At 43.7% G+C, this 18,632-nt stretch overlaps 1 protein-coding gene across 1 annotated transcript in view; it reads left to right on the top strand.

Moving 5' to 3' along the window:
* Positions 1–13,684, top strand: part of LOC125301762 (polyhomeotic-like protein 2) — a 29,645-nt gene extending 15,961 nt beyond the window's left edge. Inside the window, exons 8-15 of the mRNA XM_048254490.1 lie at positions 4,990–5,492; positions 6,891–7,056; positions 9,344–9,546; positions 10,121–10,253; positions 10,619–10,733; positions 11,190–11,307; positions 11,642–11,930; positions 12,792–13,684. Of these exons, the coding sequence (XP_048110447.1) occupies positions 4,990–5,492; positions 6,891–7,056; positions 9,344–9,546; positions 10,121–10,253; positions 10,619–10,733; positions 11,190–11,307; positions 11,642–11,930; positions 12,792–12,946 (1,682 nt within the window). The 3' untranslated portion in view covers positions 12,947–13,684. The remainder of the gene's footprint in view (positions 1–4,989; positions 5,493–6,890; positions 7,057–9,343; positions 9,547–10,120; positions 10,254–10,618; positions 10,734–11,189; positions 11,308–11,641; positions 11,931–12,791) is intronic.
* Positions 13,685–18,632: the final 4,948 nt, after the last annotated feature.

Raw genomic sequence — 18,632 nt, 5'->3', positions numbered from 1 at the left:
CACTGGGTTCAGTCGTAGCTTAGCGACAATCCCCTGGTGATGCGGAGCAGTCCTCTGGCATTATGGGTAGTTTCCCCTGAGTCCCATCCTATCCTAGCCCTCAGGCAACTTGACAAACAGACAGTGCCCCAGTCCTCTGACACACACACACACACAGCCAGAAACATATTCAAGGACACAAGAGCCTTTCTTACCACATTTGCATTGCCTATTTGTTTTGTTTTTAAAATAACACAATTAGGGTCATAATGCTGTACTATACTTAAATAATTTGACACTTCTAACCAGAATTAAGAGTTTGTATAAGTATATAAGTATATGTACTTTTTTGATCCCCTGAGGGAAATTTGGTCTCTGCATTTATCCCAATCTGTGAATTAGTGAAACACACTCAACACACTTCTAACCAGAATTAAGAGTTCGTAGATGGCTTGATGTCAGAGTTTAAGATGAGAACATTGTGTTCAAAACAAACAAGTAAACCTCATGGTTTATGGAACATCCCTGTACTTTGCCATATTACACAGCCATGCGTGTACAATATGATCCAGAAAGGGAAGTCAGGTTGCAGCTCAGATCGGGGACAGATCTGTGCCATAGTGTGCAGTGCTACTACCTGCCTTCCTACTGCCTGACTGAACCCAAGTCCAGGGTCCCGTGATATAGGACAGGTCTGGGCTTGCCCGAACCCTGATGAAGAGTTTGATTTTGGGGATTATGATTAACCATGATTAGCCACCACTTCTCTTGAAATAGATGAGTGGCACAACCTGCCTGGCTCTCTCCTTTCTCATGCGAAACAGACAGATGAGACCCGTTTTTGTTGTTATTGTTTGTGAGGGAGTCAACAGATGGCTGGACGTGGCATTGTCAATGGACATGGACAGAGTTGACCGGTGGCTAGCTGTGTGCCTATGATGTGGGAGGGAGGGTGGGCGGACAGTTGGAGTGGTGTTGTGTGTGTATGTGTATGCATGACTACGTGTGTGTGTGTGTGTGTGCGCATGTACAGTATGTGTGTTTATGTGTGTACGTAAGTGAGAGGGACAGGATTTCTTTCATTCGATAATGAATTCCAAACAAATGAAAAGCGCTGCCGAATCTCGGGATCTTGGGCCACCCTGGGCAGTTTAGCTATTGATGGTTGCCATGGAGCAGGAGCTAGGTGTTTTGAATAGCTGGGAGTTGAAGGTCTCTCTCGCTCTCTCTGTAACACACACTCTCTTCCTGTGTGTGTGTGCATGTGTGATGATAGAAAGTGCTGAAGGCAACTGCCAAAAACTTTGACTGAGACAAAATAAGGAGTATATTATGATTTTTTGAGAGAGACAAGGGATACAATAAAAACACAATTACTTATACAGGCACTGAAATACATGTGAATCTACAGCCAATATATTGAGGTTACAGTAAGTAGATTACCTTAAAATAATTAGCCTGTCTCTTATTGGGTGTGGTTCATCTCTTCAGTGAGAATGACACTTAATCATCTTGACTTATTCAAACTATGTGTGACAGTAACTGGTCCCATTTCCCTTTTTTCCATATCTAACAACAATAAATTTAGCAGCCAGATAGAAGCCTGGAGCTCTGGCCCCACAGGGAAATTATTGTGAAATACAGTTGTGTAGCTGGGTAACTGTTGTTTTTGCATCATGGGCCTCAGGGAATGTTTATGCCTCTGTGTGTACCTGGGATATTCAAGATACTCACACTCACTCACACAGATGTGTAAACACACAAGCACCCACTCAGTCTCTCTCTCTCTCTCTCTCTTACTCACACACACACACCTAAGGGGGAGAGTATGTTCAGTGGCAGGGTGCCCGAGTTAAACTCAGAGAACTCAGTCTTCCATCTGACATGAAAACACAGTTCTCAAAGGCACTTTTTACAGTCAGCCCCAAATGCACACACGTTTTGCCAAACACTGTTTACCTTACTGATAATCTGTGTTCACATCATGATGTATGATAAAGCCTTACTCACTTTCTCATGCAAACACAGGTGTGTGTGTGTGAGAGAGAGAGAGAGAGAGAGAGAGAGAGAGAGAGACAAAGTATGATTCAGTATTTTTCTTTCACCACTGAGATCCCTTGGCCTTGTTTCAGTGAGCATAAATGCATCCTGTCAACACATCCGTGTGAATTCTCAGCAGGATGCCGCGGTCCACATGACACAGTTGCCCGTCCGCTGACTTGAGCTGAACACAATTAAGACCAACATGAGACAAAGGGTGTGAAGGGCGATGTGCATGCTGGTGGCACAAGTTTGATTTCAAGGTGTGTAGGTCAGAGTTGAGGTGTCTGATTTCACTATGGAGTTTGCAGGTTAACAGGTTTGGGTTTCTAAAATTTGATTTTGAAATTTGAGAGTGATGTGTTTGTGATGGTTTTGTTATGCTTAAGAGCTTCTGAATGCCTCTGTTGAGTAGCTGTTGTTCTTATTCCAAGTCACACTGGTGTATAGTTGTAACCTGGCATATCTGAATCCTATTACAATGATACTATACAAAATGTAACAATTCCTCACTAAACACTAAACCTGCTGTCACAGACTTTGAATGAAAGAGTGAGTGAGGTGTGTGTGTGTGAAAGAGAAAGAGAGAGAGAGAGAGAGAAAGAGAGAGAGAGAGAGAGAGTATAATGGTAGTGTTGCAGTGTTGAGATGCTGGGGTGGAATCTGGAAACTAAGGGAAATTCCAGGGCAGGGCCAAGGCTGTGGATCCTCTTGGGTAATAGTCATCGACTCCTTTTCTCACACACACACATACACACACACTCACATGGGAACATCAGAAGAAATGAGAAATAAAGAGAGAGAGATTAAGAGACAGAGAGAGAGAGAGGAAAAGAGAGAGATGTTGTGTAAAACGTTATCACAGTCCCAGAATTGTAAAAGTCAACTGTGAAGACTTTTCGATGCTCATCACTGTAGTACAAGTCTGTTTAGTGCCAGAGCCTGCGTCTGGTAGAAGTGTAGGGATGTCCCTGTGGTGTGGAGTGTCTTCATGACAGATAGCACACTCCATCTGCACATGATGGTTACAGCTCCGTCTGTCATTTTTATAAACCCAGAGGATGTGGCTGGCTGGCTGTCTGCTGCCGTCTCCTTCCTGAATACCCTGAGCAGCGAGATCCTGGATCAGCGACACCACCAGCTACAACACCAAAACGAAGAAATAAAAAAAAGGAGACATTTTCCAGGCCGCGGCTCAGGGCTTAATGACATTGGATTGTGCTGGCCTGAGAGAAACGTCACCCATTTCCACCGCAGCCCAGAACCCTGCCTCATTCCTAACAACACTGCTCACATTCCTCACAAACAATCTGCACAGGAAGACCCAGGAATATACAGAGTCTGCAGATTTCTGGCACCCTCTCAAAGAAATCGTGGGTGTGTGTGAGAGGGAGAGAGAGAGAGAGAAAGAAAGAGAGAGAGAGAGAGGGTTTGTGCGTTTTAGTGGAAGTATGTGTAGTGTGTGTGTGTGTGTGTGTTTGTTTGTCTGCTTATGTGAATGTGACTGCATGTGTGGGAGAGTATTGCACAATGTCTTTACATTCTCATGTTCTCCAATATGGACAGGATTCAGCCTTCCAACAGGGACTACTGTAATGTAGAAGGAGCATTCATGTGAAGTTCTCTTGAAAAGGCTCTCTGCCATCTTTATGGTTCAGTGATATAGACTAAAAGCAAGTCAAGACTTTTCGTCAGTTTGTCTGTTCATATATCTCTCAAGTATCAGGTCACGAAACACAGCTCCCCTAAAACTGTGAGAGCAAGACAACCAGCAATGGACCAGATGTTCTCTTTCTCACCAGCTGCTAGCTAAGCTTCACATGTTTTGTGTTAGCGCAGGTCTGGACAAGTTCATTAATGTTTACGGTAAAAGGCTATATTGTATGGGACGTGGGGGGTGGTTTGGGGTACTCTGGTTTGCTGAGTCACACGAGACAGTGGTTCTCCATATGGCGCCAGACGTCCTAGTCACCCCCTCTGCTCTTTCCATCCAGGAGTTTAGAGGAAACTTGCCCATATTTGTATTTCTTGTGTTATGCTTCAAGATCCACAGGAGCCTGACCCCCTTTTCTAGAGATGTCTAGGCCCCCCGGGTCACGATAACCCATAAATGTGCAGGAACCAAACATGAGCTTCGGCCCTATCTTTGAGTCCTAATGAGTCTTAATATCCCTTTTTGAATCCAATAGACCACTATGCCCCTGTGTGCCTGTTTGTATTTTTGTAGATGTGCCTCAGTTACCTGGATTAGGCCTGTGCTTATGTCTTTGCTCTTTATGAGGGGTTTGGGAAAGGTCTTGATGGATGTTTGATTGACATGTTTGAATGTGAGCATTATCGCTGAATCTGGGAGGTTTAACAGTACACTGAGCTGCCTGTCGGGTGATGACTGACATCATCAGTGCAAGGTGTTGAGAGATAGAAGCAAAGAGGAGCTAACAGTGAAAACAAAGTTGTCTCAGTGATTTGCAAATACTTTTCCCATCTGAAGAAGGGCAAAGTTGTTTGGGGAAATTCAGTTCAGGGAACAGAGGAAATTTCAATTTATTAGAGGTACAAATGCAAATAATCCTTATGTGAGTGTGTGTGTGTGTGTACATGTGTCTTGTGTTGTAATGAGGCAAAGCCTTCCTTGTTGAAATTACATTATGCACCTCAGACAACTGTGTGTCTGTGTTTCTCCCACCCTCCCTCTCTCTTTCTCTCTCTCCCTCCCTCTTTCTCTCTCTCTCTCTCTGTGTTTGCATAGCACTTGTTCGGTTGCTGGAGGATTGCAGAATTTGGTTATGTATGGGTGTTACTGTTTGTTTCTATCAAAACATAAATAAATAAATTCATAAAATGGTGGTGTTTATTTTGGGGAAATAAGTGTTTATTTAGTGTAGCATTTTGATTGCTGGTCAGTGTAAAGTGTGCTGAATCCGTATCTGACCGTTCCCTGTCTGTCTTTCTCTGCGTCTGTCCCTGCAGCCTATGCCCACATCCAGCCTCACTCACTGGTCAAGCAGCAGCCGCAGCAGTTTGTCATCCAGCAGCAGGCTGCCCCTGCGCCCCAGAGGACCGGTGCCCCCTCCGCCACCACCACCACCACCCAGCTCCTGCAGACCGCCTCCATCCAGCCCCACCTCCACGGCCAGCCGCTCACCGTCCACACCTCCCACGGGCCCTCGCCCGCGGGTCAACCAGGCCCGGTGCCCGTGCTGCCCAAACCGGCCTCCTCCTCGCAGCAACAGAACCCGAGTCACAACCAGCCCCACCACCAGAGCAACCCGGCGATGCCCACGCAGCATGCCACCATCTTCCACTCCACCGTCAGCCCCCACGCCCTGAGCCACCACCAGGGCCATGCCCATGCCCACACACACCCCCATACCCACGCCCACGTCCATGCCCACGCTGCCCTCAGCCATGCCAAAGCACAGCCAGTCCAGCTCACCGCCATCAACCTGCAGATCCACCCCACACCCAACCAGGTATTCACACATATGACAAGCATCAAGTCACACTCAATTAAATGTCAACAAGATACACATACTACTGTGTATTGTAGTGACCATTTTGACCATTCAAGGTCAAACAGATTGTAGCGAAGGGAGACAGCAGTCACCCCACCCAGCCTCAAACCCGGTTTTCCAGGGTACTAAACCTGCAGCTTGACGGCGACAGTAAAGAGTCAGGCTTGTTGGTATGGCAGTCAGAGCACATACTTAACCCTAGTGAAGGCAGTCTGTCAAACAGATACTCACACAGTACAACATGTGCCCATCATAAAAGTGCCATATGAAGTCTATTTTTACTAACAAAAATGTAAGTCTTTCATAATGAGATAATATTTTGCATATCTAGTGTATTTGACAAGCACGACTTTCCAGCTTTCTCTGTGAAACTGTCTAACTTTGTTTCCATGAATTCAGTGTTCAATGCTCATTAACTGCCTAGTTTAACTCCAGCGGAACACCTACCAGCCACAGTGAATATAGAGGCTGTGGTCGGCCCATTGTCAGGCTGCATTAGTGATGCTCTTGACAAATTCAAATGAATCTCTGTGGTATTCAGACCACAGTCAGTACAGTAAAAGTATGCACGGAAACTTAAGGCAATTCAGTGTGTTCAGATTAATCTGGGTTGAAAAATATGTGTTGATCTAAAAAGCTCATTTACATAACTATGTGCTCATTTGAAACCAACAACCATTTGAAACCAACAACTATGATGAATGCTAATGATTGGAAAACACATTGATTTCAACATAGAACTTTGTTATTTCCACTCATGGAAAGGAGTTATGTCCACATGTCAGTTGTGAGTCTATGACTGGATGTTGATTGTTACAGTAGATTTTGTAGTTCATAGATGCATGAATGGAGCAAGAGAGTGGCAGTGACAACACCCTGAATTTAACCATGATGCACACGTGAAATGCTTTTATTACTTTAACATATATCTTGATACCTTGATAATGGTGCACTTTGGATAAGACCATCTGGTAAATATTAAGTATAAATTGTAAATGGTTGCCTGCTAAGATGCTTGAGTTTTTTTCATTCTTATTATGTAACCAAAATTACACCAGCTGTTAACAACTTCCTGCATGTCCTGCCATTGCCAATAAAACACTTTCAAATATATAATTTAAGCTCAACTTAGTGCACACTCAACATTTTCACACCTAACTCGCTTCCTCTGCTCAGTTCCCACACACACACACAAAACACAACAAACACACACACACCAACCCCCAAACAGATATAAAGGTGATTTTCAATCAGTGAATTGCATGCACACAGACACACACACACTCACACACGCCCATTGTCGGGTCTATTCCCTGCTGCTGACGCTGACAGCTGTCTCCTCTGTCTCCTCTGCAGGCGTCACGGCTGGCTCCGGAGTGTAAGGACAAGCCCACGTCCCTGGTGGTGAGAGAGAGCTGCCCGCCCCACAGCTCCCAGCAGCCGGCCAACGCCTCCCCTCAGGGGGCCAAGCCTGCCGAGCAGCCCAAGACCGACACCCCCACCACCGCACACCAGACACGAGGTAGGCACCTATGGTGGGAAAGAAAGGTGCTTTTCCACTGACCACTAAAAAACTCTGTCTGCCTCACTCTCTCAGAATGTATGTAAGTGTGTTTGTGTGTGTGTGTGTGTGTGTGTGTCTGCTCTCTCTCTCTCTCTGCCTGCAACTATAGTGGAGCAGATTTAGTTTTCCACAGAATCACCACATCAGTTTATCAAGTTGGCACTGTATTTACGATCCTAGTCTTAGTCGTTAGTGTCCATTCTCAGATAAGAGGCAGATTAATTGCCGGTGATACATGGGTCATCTAGTAGTGTCAAGTGCAATGCCTGCGCGGATCTATTCAGTAGAATCTCCATGCAGTCTGAGAGGAGTGGTGTTTGCTGGACTTCCTACACGACTCTGTGTTTGGTCTAATTGCAACAGGCTTTGGTTGTACCTGTGATAAGTCAAGCACCTGAAATTCAACTAGAACATAGTGTTGCGAAAGTCAAAGTCACACTCGCCTTTTCCCACACCCTAAATACGATTTAGACCTTCCTCACTCTGTATGTTGCTTCAGGGAAAAGTGTACGCTTTGTTAAGTAAATATAGGTGGAAGTGTTTGGAAAAGCCTTGAATGGATGTCAGACAAGGGACCAATCCTCGGGCTACCCAGTCTGAAGGCTTTATATACAACGACTTCATAGTAATGATATTCTGTCGAGTAAAAATGTTTAGTAATGTACTCTTATGCATTCAGTGGCGCTAAAGAGAAGAATGATATGAAAATTATATTAAAAAGAATAGAGAAGCAGGACGGCTCGTAAATATTTATGACATGATAATGTTATGAATGAATGCACTATCAATTAGAAATGACTTAGCATCACAAAAGGGGGTGATGGGAACCGCTAACACAATGTGTTTTAAATGTAGCCGACTCTACAGAAGAGCAATCAGGTTACACTGGCTAGTGTGTCACAGCTGTTGGTCCTCAGCTATTGACACTGTATGTCTGATACATAGCCTACATCTCAAACAGCTGCACACAAACTCTGCTGTGAGCACTTGTGTTTTTATGCCATCTTTTTCAATGTTTTTAACAGTGCTGTTTGGTCATGAATACATAGTCAAGCTATGCTCTTCATGGGTGTTAAACATAAAGTTTGTGTCTTTGATGACTAAAAATAGACACAAAGAACACAGAGACGTATTGCCAGACCTGATTCTATTCCCAGACCTCCATATGGCCCCAAAATAGCTGTAAAATCAGAACAGCGTGTTATGACATAGATTTACAGTTTCCTTTTGAATCACTGCAACAGCTTGACGACAGCCAGTAAAAAACGAGAGTATTGTGTTTTGCCTGTTGTCAGGTTAGTTATAACAGTGCTGTAATGGTATCATTCAGTGAACATCATAAAAGCACCCGAGTGATTCACTCAAAAGTGAGGTTACACATTTCACTCATTGAAGGTAATTCTGGTAGTGCTTCTTCTGGTCGTGTAACGTGCTACCCTATGTCCTCGTCGAGCGTGAGAATTGCAGATTGTCCTACCGCCAGGCTTTTCTGTGTCACCGCTTTTCCGGAGATGTGGGAGTTTGAGGGGGTGGCGTACGTTACTCGAGTGTTTTATTCTCTTGTTGCACACACATCAGGAAATCTGCCCGCCTCCAGTCTTTTAGGAATGAGGCAGAGTAGGCGAGCAACTCAGTGCCATAGCCGTTGCGTCGCTGACAACGCTGTCGGACTCAGTGAGACTTCATTCAGTTCATTGAAGTATGAAGTAGGCAAACCGTTCTTGCTAAGACTCGAGGAGAATAGGTAAGCCTGTTATATTATGTTGATAATCCTAAAAAAAAAACTAATACGGGAATGAGTGACCTATTCGTAATTTTGGCGAGGTGTGTTGGTTTCACTATTGCCATTCTAAAACGATAGGTTACGTTACGTTAATTACTGTAGATTTGGAACTCAACAATTAATTTAAACCGTGCCCAGGCTATACATCGGTGCAGAACATAGAGTTATACCTGTTAAAGAATGCTCTGCAGGGATACTAATCCTAGCGTTTTCACACAATCACTGGCTGCGAACAGGGAGGTGTGTTCCATGGACCGCGCATCTACCATGGGATGCGTGTGCTCTATCTTCGTTTATAACTGAGACTACAAATTCAACAAAGAATAACTATCGCTGTAGATGCCTTGAATTAGCTTAATGTATACTTACTCCTAATGAATATATCCGTTTACTCTCAATGCGCAAAGCAATTCCTCTCACCAACAGCGTTGTATGGTTCATGTAAGTTTGTGTTGTCATCAGCAGGAACCCCAGAACGGGTTAGCACCTCACCAGCAACGCCCCCACCAACGATGACTTCAGGAAATGATTGCGAAGCCCCTGCCGTAGTTGGCAGCACGGCGCAGAACGGGGAGAACAAGCCCCCTCAAGCCATTGTTAAACCCCAGGTCCTCACGCACGTTATCGAGGGCTTCGTCATCCAGGAGGGAGCGGAGCCGTTTCCAGTGAGTATATTCTCAGCATCCTTTGAAGTTCAAGGTCAAAGGACCGCAGTTCAATTAGGTATGTCAAGTTCACACTGACACATACTCAACAACCATCTTACTTTTATCTGTTGTCTTTTAGACATCACAGAAAAGACCCATTGAAGTATGTCCACTGCCGTTTATGCAGCCCTTTATGCAATGGTCGCTATGTTTGTCTACCACTGTAAAAAGGGTTTTCCGGTATCCATACTAGCAACAAACACTTAAAAAACTGTTTAACCGAGGTGGGACTGGGTTTAGGACATTTAAGGATATGCTACCCCCTAGTGGATAATACAGGAAGTGACCAAGTACAGTAGTCAAAAACAGTCTGATCAAAACTTACAAGACGGTGCAAGTTTCTGTCACACCTGACTGTCACAACAAGGCATGCTGGCAAGAAGAGCATCGTTTTTTTTTTTTTTTTTTTTTTTTTTTGCTGTAACAAGGGTAAAATGAGTGCACTTATACAGTCCTGCACTTATACAGTCCTGAGTCCTCATATTTACCTCTTTTCATACAACATTTGCCTGTTATATTTACTTTTTTTCAGATGGAGAGGCCTCCCGTTCAGAATGACAGCCCAAAGAAACCAGACCAGCAGCTTCCATCTGACCCAGAGAAGTCCCCGGTCCATAACCTGGCCAACAACACTGATTCAGAACCAGAGGATACAAACCAACAGGGTGAGGGAGACTTCTTGCCATCACCAACAAAGGCCCATGACACAGTCAGAGGAATACTGTACTCACAGGGTTGATTCATTTATGCAATGTGCAAAACGTACCTTTCAGCAATAGAACATGTTTATGAAAGTCAGATTGTGTCTCTTTAACACTATGTGCTTGCAATCTTTTAAGATATGAATGAATCTGTTCCGTAATCAGTTGCTGGTCTCATATGTTTCGCCCATGTGTTCTTTTTGTTAGTGAGTTAGTTTGTTTTTATTATATGTCAGCTGTCTTTAAGAACAAAGAAAATGTCTGTTATACTATAGAAACCATGAGAGAAATAAGAGATTGGTGATTAAATTAGAAAATATGTGTTGCAGATATGAAGGATCAGGAGGAGGAGCCAAAGTTGACCTGTGAGTTCTGTGGTTGGGTAGACTTCGCTTACAAGTTCAAAGGCACCAAGCGCTTCTGCTCCATGGTGTGCGCTAAAAGGTAGGTCTGATGAAGAGCTTTGCCATGATATTTAACTCATGTGTGATTCATATATTACATGTTTACGCTTTTACAGTCAGTATTCGTCCAAACCTGGATTTAAGGCTGGACCTGCCTCTGTATTTTGTGAGCACCAAGGGTCTACTAGTCACAATTGCTGTGACACCTCTGATAGCATGGATAGAATGAAACATTCTGTCCTATGCATTGGCCTATATTTAGTCGTGGATGTCAGAAGTTATTTATTTATTTAAGATTAAAAAAATGATGGAAGATTTACATGCAGAAACTTTTGGAAGCAGCTGCATTGTTTGTAGTGTGTATGTTTTCAAAGTGTCACTTATTCATGCGTTGATGAAAACAGGAACAGCCAAAGCACTTCTCAGTTTAGCCATCTGCATCAGGGGGACACCTGTGGGAGAATAGCCATAGCAACAGTGTATTGTTTTGGAACAGGTATAACGTGGGATGCACCAAGCGGATTGGTCTCTTCCACCCGGACCGAACCAAAACAGCGAGTCGCTGGAGACGTAGGGCCCACAGAGGACGCCCGAGCTCAGATGCCAAGAAACAGGTAAGGCAGCACAAGCCACTCTCCCCTCTTCGCATGCACCTTTTACATTAACCAGGAAACACTTTTGGCACAGTTGCTAACACAGTTACCCATTATCCGAAGGTCTTCTGCCATGTGTATGTTGGGTAAAATGAACAGTAGTGTTATGTATGAAATACCTACAATATGGGAAGCAGAACATGAGAAATGTAATCATAAATAAAATCTTGTGGCTATAATAATGATTTTTAACAAGTCATAACTGTCTGTCTGTTTAGCCTAACCTTTTCTGCCAACCCGTATGTTATGTAATAGTTTATGAAACTGATGGTCAGTTGTTGTTTCTGTGTTTCAGAAACTGTCGACCCCTCAGCAGATGCATAGCGGCTCCATCTCGTCTCCCATGCCTTCCCAACCCAGCCAGGGTGAGTCGAGTCCCTGCTCCGACATGTCCAGCTTCGAGGAACCCCCCTCGCCACTCTCCGTGGCCAGCTCAGGGCCCCCAGGGCCTCAGAACGAGCCGAGCCCCGACCAAGAGGACGTCCGTGGTCGGGAGCTGCCCCTGCTGCCCCAGCACTTCCTTCCCTGTGACCCCACCAGGTGGAACGTGGAGGAGGTGTATGAGTTCATCCGCTCACTGCCAGGTGAGTGGCGCCACCTATGGTTGACTGTTGGGATTGTATGACGTGGTAACTGGTGAAATGGCCATACCAGTCTAGTTTAGATGGGAAGCACCTGATCGGTATGCATTACCTCCTGTGGGCAGCCATACAGTATGACATATTGTAGCTACGGTTCAGCACCTACTGTTAGTCAGGGTTTCTGCTGCATATTACAGTCTCATGCTCCTGTAACACTGTTTGAACATGCACTACTTTGACCACATATTAGTCCACTTAACAATTGTACTTGGGTGCTGAAAGATGGGTGGGTGACATTGTCCTCTCAAAAGTCTTAATGGGGTTCCAATTAGAACTTTAACATTTAGAATTTTCCAAAACAACCTTTCATCAAAGAATGTTTAATATAATTTTGGGAAGGTTCATTTGTAGGTTTGTGTTTATGAAAAAGGCTGAATTTAGTGACTAATTATAAATTAAACGATTAAGTATAAAGTAAAATTTAACTCTGACTATTATGTTACTATCTGACAGGGCTGGTACCTACATTAAAAACAATCACTCAACTGGAAAATTGACAACTACGAAGTAGATTCTAATTCATATTAAAAGTAGGGCAGCACAAATACATGGAGTTACTGATTAAATTTGCACAAAGAAAATGAATTGCTAATTAATATCATATTCAGTATCATTTAATCATTCAGTCATTTCACAACTCATGATCTTGGTGACTCGTTGCTTGTTGTCAAAAGAATGTGCTGGAAACGAATCATTACCTTATTATAGCCCTGGGTGTTTTGAGCATTTTTGCTCCACCATTTTTGCCATGGTGGTTTTGGGTGTTCTCAGCCATAAGTAGTTGTTTTTGTCATCCTCGTCCAGGCTGCCAGGAGATAGCGGACGAGTTCCGCTCACAGGAGATCGACGGGCAGGCCATGCTGCTGCTAAAGGAGGACCACCTCATGAGTGCCATGAACATTAAACTGGGGCCGGCCCTCAAGATCTATGCCCGCATCAGCATGCTCAAGGACTCATAGCCCAAGAGTGTGTGTGTGTGCGTGTGTGTGTGTGTGTGTGTGTGTATGTATGTTTGTGAAAGCATGATAGTATGACTAAGAAAAGGCTCCAAGCCTTTGTATGTATGTGTATGCATGTGCATGTATGAGAGTATGTTGTGTGTGTGTGTGTGCCAGTGTGGATGTGGATGTGTATGTCTGTGTGTGTGTGTGTGTGTGTGTGTGTGTGCGTGTGTGTGTGTGTCTGCACGTATGTGGGCTGGAGATGCCTAACAGAAGTCCTGTGAGCGGGCGGGAGGCCAAGGCCCAGCAGCTCTGTGGAACACGACTGCACTATGACTTTCTCTCTCCCCACCCTGCCCACGCCTCCGGCTGGCTCTGCTCCCGCGGGTGCATTAGCCGTGACCCCCCGCTGCCAGGTCATGGACACCCACTCAGAGAACCCGCTTCAGAAAAAAAAATACCCTTAAAGAACCGCCGGTATGGAACCACCCTTGAAGAACTCCAAGTAAAGAATGACACAAGAAGTCCATCATATGGGGAGAATGTTGTGTGCCTTGTCCTGTGAACTAAACGGATCTGGTCCTAGGCAGGGGCATGGGAGGAGCGTACTGACCCATATGGGGAGCAGGGAGGTGGGGGGCTACTTTTAGCTCACGTCCTCTGCAACTATGTAATGTTAGGATGTGTGTGATTTGCATAAGTCGATTTTTTTATTCACTCAGTGCTTTTCTATTATAAATAAATTATTTGTCTGTGTGTGAGTGTGTGTGTGTGTATGAGAGAGAGACAGAAACACAGAGACAGAGAGCGTTTTAAAAACTCAGAGATTGGTGCTACCTAAATATTTTGAAAGTACTGCTTACTTGATTCACACTCGCTACATCATTGGCCATGTGACTTACTTCATTTAGGTTTAAAAGGAAAGGCAAACATGCATTCCTGGTAGAAACCACATGGAGTGCAGGCAACCAAAAGCATATATTCTCCTTGTATTTGACTTGGCAAGGTGAGGCTCTTTCGCCACACTCTCCTATCATTTCTCTGTGTTATGTGCACTTAAAGACACGCACGCTTTATCCACATACTTATTACAGCATACCTAACCATCTAAATGCGAGGATTATGAGGGGGAAAAAAACAAAAGCTTCATCACCTTAAAGGCTTTTTAAAAACTTTTTTCCTTAGTGTTCTTTTCTTTCCCACACTTACTGGTCCACTCCCACTTGTGAACTCTGTCAGTAGGAATCTACAGCAGGACTTTTTGTTTCTGTCGGGCCCTCGGCGATGAGAGGCGCAGCAGCGGAAGAGCTGCACCACATCGTATTCCCAGACACTGACTCACCCAGCCAACACTCAGCCCCGGCACACACTCCATTAGGCCAGCCCTGAAGACAAATTAGCCCCTTCAGCTAAAGGAGAAGCCATTACAAGTGTGTGTGTGAGTGATGGGGGGTCATGTGCCTTTTGCGGTGTGGCTTGACTTTTGCTTGAAGTTTCATCAGAGGAATGTGTGTAAGTACAATGTACAGATCGCTTGTGAGAAAACTGAATTGCTCACAGCATTCAAATCACATCAGAGAGTATGTGTGCATTTATTTGTGTGTGTGTGTTTGTGTATGAGAGAGAGAGAGAGAGAGACAGAGTGAAAGTCTTTCTACCTATTTTGTTTAAATTGTTTTGATGTGCACAGTCATTCTTTCCTATTTGGTATGCTAATGTTTTGATGTCCAAACTTGTATGTAAGTAGATGAGCTTGTGATTATGTAGAAAATAATGTCTTTTGTTGGCTATGATGCTTTGTGAATTGCTGATATTTATCAAACTGAATTTGTAATATAACTTTTTCATTGAAACAATAATTCTGAAAAAAACGGTGTTGAGTTTTTGTTGTGTTGGGGATTGTTAGAAAAGAAAGAACGAAAGAAAGAAAAGCCTTTGACGGTACTGATGGCGCCCAAACTTTAAGATTAGTTTAGCGAAGCCTCCAAGGATGCTGCTGGTAATTATCTTCAAAACATGTCACATCTCCAAAGATGTGTCTAATATTGAGCTGTTCCATCAGCCACTAGGTGGTGTCTTGTTACTGAAAATGGAAATGCTGGGCTGCCAATGTCGGGACGATGGAGATATAAAGTTGGGACGGCGAAATGTTAATACCACCTTTGGTAAAATCCTAAACTAAACAACCACGCGTTTTCTGCCAAACACTGAACTTTTCATCTATAAAATCGTTTTGTTAAAGTTAAAAGTTTAGTACAATGGGATTAGGTTTCAATTGCATACACGAACCTAGATCTTCTTTGTGTGGGTATCGCGCACTATTCTTGGATTTGCCCTGTGATTTATCCTTCTCGCCCGGTATAGAAAAGCGTAAAATGGTAGTTCCATTAAAAGACTTATGATTCACGAAGACAATATGAACAGAAAACACACAAGAGGATTGAAGAGGTTACAAAAAGTACACAAAGAACCTAGTTCTAAACCCATGCGACATCCTCCTAACCCTGCCTCCATCCAGTGACTCCTTTCATTGGTCAACAGTTTGGAATCGGACTTGCCGATTGGATCCATCGCATGCCACACACTTTACCCTTTTTTCCGCTGGGCTTCGGTTCATCATAGTTCACTAAAGTCTCTTCGGCAACCGTTTTGATGGTGGAGTTAAACTAACCTGGAATGGCACCTACTACGGTAAGCTATAACATTATTTTGTTTTCCGCTAATTGTTGCATTCAATGAACTGTTTGGTAAGTTGTATCTGCTCATTTTTAGTCATCAAGCGTTGCCTAAACAGCGATGCCTTGTTGCTTGAGAGGCTGGTCAACGTTGTGAGGATCCCTTCAAGTTTAGTCCAGATGCATAACATGTGAATATCCTATTTTGGGATGGTAGGCTATATCAACATTTCACTTTTAAAACTCGCAGACAAACTGTGATTTGGTACCGTGTTCCGTTTCAAACAATGAATGTGTCAATTTAAGTGATGGATGAGCGATTGAATTATGGAATTTAGGCCTATATTCTTGTATTCTACCTGTGGAGTTTGTTGTCATAGTCTACTGAGTTTTATAAGGGATTAATTTCATACGTTAATTAATGTTAACGTTTCAGATTTACCTTTATTACCCACGCCATCAGCGGTGCGTCTTTGTAGCAAGTTTTATTCCATCTTCTGAATATTGATGGTGTTGGTTAGAGAAGGCAAATATATCAGTTTTCCTAAATTATTATCCTGTAATCGACAACAGAGTTAATATACTTTAAGGTATCAGTAAATGTGTAGCCTAATATAAAATGCAACAATTATTGAAACACCCATTAAATCATCCTGTCTAGACATGACTGATATGTAATGAGATGTAATAAACTAGAGAATATAGGCCTACTGGTAGTTAAATAATGTTTCTGTGTATGTAACACCGTGCACTGTATCAGTTGTATTCGTGTCAAGCAAGAAATTTGCTTAAGAGGACCTTGGTGGTGTAGCTTAAAGGAGGCCAGGGGATTTCAATAATTAGCTCTTGACATCTGTTTGGGTGAAGCGGGACTTGGGGACAGCCGCTCCGGGACGATGACAGACAGCCGGGGAATGTTAGCCCCATTTTGACAGGTCACTGAGCTCTTCGATGCAGTCTCCTTTTAATGACTGTGAAATAGATGATTTATTGGATAAAATGTGTGTACAGTTACCTTGTTGCATAGGCCTCTTAAAGAGCAGTCGAACCAGACAACAAGGATAAAGGGATTACAACCCCCAGAGCCTTTTCCAAGGGAGCTAAATGTTAAACAGTGTGGGAATATTTGGTGTTCCCAGGCTGTTGCTGTGGATAACAGCAGCCTTTTCCTAAGTATCCTATTTGGAAAAAGGTTGCAGCTCAGCAGTCAAAGAGACTCAAAGAAGCAGCACAGAGGCTTACAAATGGAGGATAAGATGATGTTGGATGTACAGAGCAGGTACTATTAAACCCTTATTTTTCATTGATTGCTGAAGTCCATTTATCATAAAAAAATAATTGCAATGTATAGGCTATACCAAGGTGTGAGGCCCTGCAATCTCCCCACCGGTCTGAACAGCTGATAGGCCCACTGAAACGGGTCTGGCCCAAGCTAAGTACACTGTACATGCGGGAAACGTCAGCTCGTCTCTATATGAAGCCGTTCTCAGCCAAACTCTGTATGAAAGCAGTTACGAGTGGCTGTGAAATTAGCGGGATTTAAAAGGAGTCTGGGGGTGGATCAGAGTTGTAATTAACACTGTTCCCATGGTCAAACCACAAACCACCAGTGTGGTAACAACAACAAAAAATGTCTGTGAACATAGTTGTACATGTGATGGTTGACAGATCAAGCTGTTTGTAAATGTACTCAGATCACGTGCTTTTGCTCTTAAGACTCCCTTTTCTGGCTCTTTGAATATCTGTCTCATCAGAGATTTCCAAAATCACTCTTGGTACTCGCTGTGTCACTGGAGCCTGTGGTGTAATTTCACATGCCAAAGTCAATATAGCCCTCGGCCTCGTGAGAGTCGGTCGAAGCTGGGAGGGCCAGTCAGCGGTCTGATGTAGTACGGTAGCCGAAAAAACTCTCCAGCCGCCTCCGAGGCCATTATGCAATGCGCCGAGTGCGGTCCCCGAGTCCCTGACAAAGTGGAAAGTTTGGCAAGCAAAGTGACGCGACGTGCCGGAGACTGAAACACCTCAGTCATTTGAGGCTAAAAGTTGAAGAGGGCCATATGGACCCAATCACTCCGGCAGCAGAGTAACGGAATGGACTAACATCAGCTCCTCTTGGCACTGTCAGCTAACTAGACGTGGCATGCCTCATCAGATGAGAGACTGGAGTTGCCTTAGTCAATTATGAGAGAGAGCGAGAGAGAGCACAGATTTAGTTTGGGTACATTTTGTATCTGTGATTCTCGTAGTGTCCATAAAGGATTTCTTTCCATAGAGTTGTAAAATGTCTGAAATTGAAAATGTCTTACAGCATGTACTTGTTACTGTCAGTTTTATTTATCACCTCCTTACAGCTGGCATGGGCTCAAATATAGGCCTACCACTGTGCAGATAAGAGGATGAAAAAGTTAACAGTCAGTTTGAAGCCCAAGGATCTCAGTCCCTTTTAACTGCATGTGTGTGTCTTTACTTTTGCCTGTTTAATTTAAGAGATGCTGTCTCCCCCTTTGAACTCGATATGAATCTGGACCCTGTGGCTAGACAAATGTTGCCTTTCCCATCAGTGCGTGAGAGTCCCAAAGTGACAGCGCTCACTGGAAACACCAGCCATCATGTGTTGGTTGGTTGTTGCAGTGGTGGATGTATGAAGTGCACGCCGCAAGCATGTCAACAGAGTCAGTGCAGCACCAAGAAATGTGTGCGTGCGCTACAAGTGGCCACAACTTATTTCAAACACTAAATAAGATGTCTCTCCTCTATCCAAGATATAATTGAGAGAAGCATACCCAGGCTTGACTGGCGTTTGATATCAAAACTACTGGGGAAACTCTTGCTGTAAATCGCTTTGGATAAAACAGTCTGCTAAATTAATACATGTAAATATATTGTAAATGTACCAGTAAATGAAACTACTGACACAACACTCTGGTATTTCTTAGAAGGGGGAATGTATTTGTTTCTAATGACTACGTATCCCAGTGTAGGCCCACATATATATATATGTGGGCCTATATATATATATATATATATAT

Source organism: Alosa alosa, chromosome 10 (genome assembly GCF_017589495.1).
Source record: "Alosa alosa isolate M-15738 ecotype Scorff River chromosome 10, AALO_Geno_1.1, whole genome shotgun sequence".
NCBI classification, from domain to species: domain Eukaryota; kingdom Metazoa; phylum Chordata; class Actinopteri; order Clupeiformes; family Clupeidae; genus Alosa; species Alosa alosa.
Note: the sequence above shows the minus strand (reverse complement) of the source record. Positions and strands in the feature narration are given on the sequence as shown.